A 5,358-nucleotide genomic window follows, 5' to 3' on the forward strand; every position below is an offset into this window, starting at 1 on the left:
TCTCTATTCAGCTACTATCAGCTACACATTAACCTCCCTCTAAACCAGTTTTCAGCGCAGGCACAAACCTGGTCATGCCAAGTATCCCAGACGCCTCCGCAAAGGAATCCATCCTGAAATCAGACTCCATAGTGGGCACCAGATGCGTGCACAGCATGGGGGGAAAGGAGGCGGGTAAATGACCTGAGACTGGAACTATGCAAACAGGAAAGCTCACCTCGTTTTTTTGAAATCACGCATAACTGCCCTATGAAGATTAACCCCTCATCTTAGACTGTTAGCACTGGGAGACTCTGCTATCTGTGGCATGGCCCCTTGCACATTTTCCACATTCTAATAAACCTCGTCAGTATACTATTTCATGGCTTTTTAATCTTCTCCTGGTGTGGCGCTGTAGGATCAGCTGTTCCTCTGAAACCCTACACAGGGTCACTATGAGTTGGAACTGACTCGCTAGCACTTAACGACAACAACAGCCCGAACCAGTATCACTGCGATCCTATCTAGGGTTTCTGAGGAGTGGCTGGTGGGTTTGAACCACTGACCTTGTGAATAGCAGTCTCATACTTATCCTACATTATTACACCAGAACCCTGGGTAGTTAATTCACTGCTTAGCTCAAAGTGGGTGCTGGATCATTGAGGACCAAGTTCTCACTTTCTGGACAATTTAAAAACTTAAAAGCTAGTAAAGTGAGTACAGTAATAGACTTTTAAAGGTATGAATTTCAACATGAAACAGAGGTCCACAATTAAACAAACATGACTGTTACCAGTATGTTGTCGCTGTTTAATGCCATTGAGTTGATTAAGACTCAGTGACCCTGTACAGGGTTTCCTAGGAGCATTCTGAGATACCCATGAAATCAGGACAAGAGCTAGGAGGATCATGTAAGAAAAACGTGAGGAATAGCTAAGTAATGAGCGAGAGGTGTGGATGAGTGTGTGTATCTAGGTAAACAACGGTAACTGATTTCCATTTTAATTGTCTATCTCATGGTTAAATCAAATTGTTCCAGCCAACGTTTAGGGGGACCGTGTTTTATCTTAAAGAAGAAAGAGAAACACAACACACACAAAAGTTCACCTCACCGCTCTGGAGAAACTGAAGTGTGACTTGACTGTTCTGAGATTTGCAGGTAGTAGAAATGGAGGAACTCAGATCATCCAAGACCAGTGTGTTCGTCTACTAGGGACCAGGTATTTTTCACCCAAGTCAACCCTCTTCTCCACTGGGATGATGAACATGTTTCCAAAGGGCACCAGCAGGAACACAGCTGGATTTGGGTGCTGTGTTGAGATGTTCCATTTGCTTCCATGTTGACGGTAGCTCGTGAGCTAAATGTCTTGATAGAGGAGGTCGTATTTGGGAATATTTTTAGGATCAATAGGGCTTTGGACAATAAGTTTTCCCCTCATTGCGCCTCGATAAATAACTTCAATCAAATCTATGAAGTCTTGTTTGGTTTTGAAACTTCCCACAAACTTAGTGTGATCCGGGGACCTGGACAGCATAACAGAGAAACAACTTCTCAGAGCTTTCAACGATTATTTCAGGACACACAAAACGATACGAGCCTGTTTCTTTTCTGTTTGTCAGGGAAGAAGACATTAAGAGCAGCACTGACTTTTCCACTGGGACTAAGGGGCTGTTGGGTAGACAATGGGAATCTGTGCTTGTGGGTCACTGGGGCAGGCTGGAGGCTCTGCCTGGGAGAAGCTGCTGCTTCCAAGCTGACTCACACCACCACTGGGATCGGCAGTTTCCTAGTGTTGGCACGACCATGATTTGCTTGTGTTGTTACTGTTCTGGTTAGGCACTGTGCAAAGCGCCTGTTAACTAGTTCCGATCCTTGGAGGGAATTAAGTACTTGCTTTTTTTTTTTTAGTATTACAAACATCAGGTCTGTTTATAGACACAATTTATACAAGAAAAGCATAGCACTAGTGAGGCCAGAGGTCATAGTTTGGCGTGTATCTTTCCAATCTTCTCAAAGTACACATGGACGTGTATATATATTGTTCTTGTGGTTAAGTGCCACTGAGTTGCTTCCTACTCACAGAAGCCCTGTATAGGGTTTCTGAGGAGTGGTTGGTGGGTTTGAACCACCAACCTTGTGGTTAGCAGTCCAGGGTTTATCTTAACAGTGCCACATGAGAACTCTTATATAGATGTATGTATGTATGTACGTATACAGTTGTTAAGTGCTGACAAATTGGTTCTGACTTATAATGACCCTGTATAGTTTCTGAGGAGCAGTTGGTGGTTTGAACCACTGACCTTTTGGTTAGCAGTTCAGTGCTTATCCTATAACACCACACCAGGATTCTATATATATGTATATAAAACATATGAATGATTCTTATTACTGTGAAACACGCACACATACACACACAAGTAGGCTTCAAAAATCTTGTGAAAAAATGGAAAAAAGATAATGGTATTCTCCATCAACTTTCTGAAGCCCCCTCTTATGTGAGTTTCACAATAATGAGAATCATACTTTACAAACTATTTTTATGTGTTTTTTTAACTACCATAATTTTTTCAAAGTTGTGAATTATCTATCTACAGCATCACATGAAACTGCTAAGCAAAAGCTCTTTGTGAACATCTAGATTCTTTCTAAGTATTCATTTAGAAAGCAAATGAACAGCCACATAGCCAATTTTGTCCATGTTCATGATGATTTTTCTTTAGAGAAATTCTTAAAAATGCAATACTAGGGTACTAATGTATAAACACTTTTAAGACATTTGATCTGTAGTGTTATGAACTCTCCTCTAGAAAGTTTGTACCAAATGACTAATTGCCGTAACTGTTCCAGGCGAATAAATGGCTTGTATTTTCAAGCAGACAAAGGCAAAGCAGATACACAGATCTAAAAAGAGGACAAGCCAATAAAAGCAAGAAAGAGTAAGACTTAGGGGCACAAGCCACACCAGATATTGGGAAGCTGACTGGATTTCACAAATGAGGAAATAGAGGTTTAGTTGAAGAAGTTTGGCTTCTATGTTTTTCAAAGTGGCATTACATAGGAAACTTGTCAAGAAAGAAGCATGTCTTAGTTTGTTGGAATACTTTTCAAATGTAACCAATCAGTTTAAAAACTTAAGGATAATCATGTATTTCCTATTTTGCTTTAAATGAAATTGCTAGGGGAAAAACCCAAAAAATGATTCTATGTTTTCTAGCTGAAGCATAGTTACTACTTTTCAAACTGTACTATTCCTTCATACTTAAGTAGGAAATTACAATTTAGCAGTAGCATCTGAAACACTCATTTGACATGACAGTTTTTACATGGAAAATGAGAGTGTATTGGTTGGGGAAACATGACTAACTCAAGACTCACAGCATCAACACCACAGACAAACAGGCCAGCTGCTAAAACTGTTTTCAAGGAATCGCTTAAGATTGCAATAACCTCATGTTAATCTCACTTACCCATAATCCACTTTCATGTGCTGGCCATTGAAGAAAAATACAGTAGATGGAATATAACTGATGTCAAAATACTGAGTGTACACTGGAGTGTGGTCCACATCTACCAGGTATATAGTAGCCATTTTACTCAAGTCAGATGAGGTCTTGGAAAGCTGTGAATGTAGAGAAAGATGTGGTTACAATAAGAGAGGGCACTAGGATAGAAGTGGTGTGGCACTGTAGGATAAGCACTGGACTGCTTACCACAAGGTTGGTGGTTCAAACTTACCTGCTGCTCCTCTGAAACCCATATAGGGTTGCTATGAGTCAGTACTTACATTACATTTACAGAAATGACAAAGGACGGAATATTTCATTTGAAAATAATTCCTGGGCCAAGACTGTAGTCCTTTTTGGTTTCCCACTAGGGTCCATGAGACATGGTGTAACCTTCTCATCAGACTCCCAATCACTGCTGACTAGGAGTCCCGGGTAATACTGTGTGAAAAAATTTTTACTTCAAACAAACAACTAATATGTCAAGCAGATACGAAAAGTCCCTAAAATTAATAATGATAGCAAATACTTTCTGTATCTGGCACTTACCATGTATTAACTGTTCAAAGTCTTTTTCCTGTATTAACTCATTCAATCCTGGCAACACTCCTACAGGAGATGCTCTACTGTAGTCTCCATTCCCCAGATGAGGAAACGGAGGAAAGTGGGGTAAAGCACTCTGTTCAGTGACACATAGCTCGTAAACAGTAAGGCTAGGATTTGAGCTCAGACAGCTTGACTTCAGAGTGTGCTCTTGACATCTGTGATAGTCCTGCCTCCCGCCAGCAGAGTGGTATACTCTACTCTGGTCCTTCCTTCCCCCACTCCACCACACACGCGTTTTAAATCATCACACTGAGGATTCCTATACACTGCTGATGCACATTGTTACCAGTGGCAACAGAAATGGAGGGAAGAGGTCTTAGTCTTGGGTGAAGGCTATCTCCATAATCACTGGAGGCAAGAATCAACCTAGCCTGTTCCATGTGCCCCCAACTCCCATTTTTGACTCATCTGAGTGTGAGGATGTGCTGGCAGATGAGAGATTAGAATAAGGCACATACTTGAGGCAGTAATCTAGATTAAAGAGAGTATCTGCAGCCAGTTCAAATCCCAGTTCAGTAATCGAGTGGCTCTGTGGTTTGGGAAGTGACCTGACCTATCTGCTGACACTATCCACCCCATCTGGGAAATGGAGTATCACTTCACTGAGTGAGGCTGAATTAGATCATGCTTGTAGATACTTGTTACTAATGTTTCCTGCTGTTGCACAGCTTTGTTGGTGGATCTGAGTTTCCTCAGCAGCTAGTGGGGAAGGACATTCAGATCAGATTTCAGCACACCACAGATCTGGGGATTCACCTCAGTGGCAGGAACACCATCAGTTCTTAGTGAGAACCGACAGCTGTACCCTCAGGCCCTGCCCACTCTCCTTCATATATTCTGCAGGGGATGAAGTGACAATTTAGGAACTTTTAATAAAGATAATGTATTTGAAAACTCACTCACAATATCATCTAGTTGCAGACAGACGGGATCCTCATCTCTCCCAAACCTGAGAACCAACACCTTCTCTGCAGTTCCTTTTATTGCCTGGTCTACTTCTTTTTTGCTGGTCAGCTTGGGCAACAGAAAGCTCATCTTGAAACAATCCAAACTGTCACAGTCAATCCTGAAATAAAGTTGAAATGCTTAAAGATAGTTTAGTTTTTTTTGGAGTGTTGTTGCTGTTAAGTGCCACAGGATCAGTTTCGACTCAGGGAGACTTTACAGGGTTTCCAAGGAGTGGTGGGTGTGGTTGACCTACTGACCTTGTGATTTGCAGTGTGGTATATACCCTACAGTGCCACACCAAGGCTCCTTCTTTGGAGTAGG

At 41.6% G+C, this 5,358-nt stretch overlaps 1 protein-coding gene across 1 annotated transcript; it reads right to left on the reverse strand.

Moving 5' to 3' along the window:
• Nucleotides 1–1,337: 1,337 nt before the first annotated feature.
• TXNL4B (thioredoxin-like 4B) lies at nt 1,338–5,124 on the reverse strand. Its single transcript, XM_006860198.1, has 3 exons — nt 4,993–5,124; nt 3,448–3,599; nt 1,338–1,503 (listed from the first exon to the last, which is right to left on the reverse strand). The coding sequence occupies exons 1-3, from the start codon at nt 5,122–5,124 to the stop codon at nt 1,338–1,340; spliced, it is 450 nt and encodes a 149-aa protein (XP_006860260.1).
• Nucleotides 5,125–5,358: the final 234 nt, after the last annotated feature.

This window comes from Chrysochloris asiatica, unplaced genomic scaffold (genome assembly GCF_000296735.1).
Source record: "Chrysochloris asiatica unplaced genomic scaffold, ChrAsi1.0 scaffold00037, whole genome shotgun sequence".
Lineage (NCBI taxonomy): Eukaryota > Metazoa > Chordata > Mammalia > Afrosoricida > Chrysochloridae > Chrysochloris > Chrysochloris asiatica.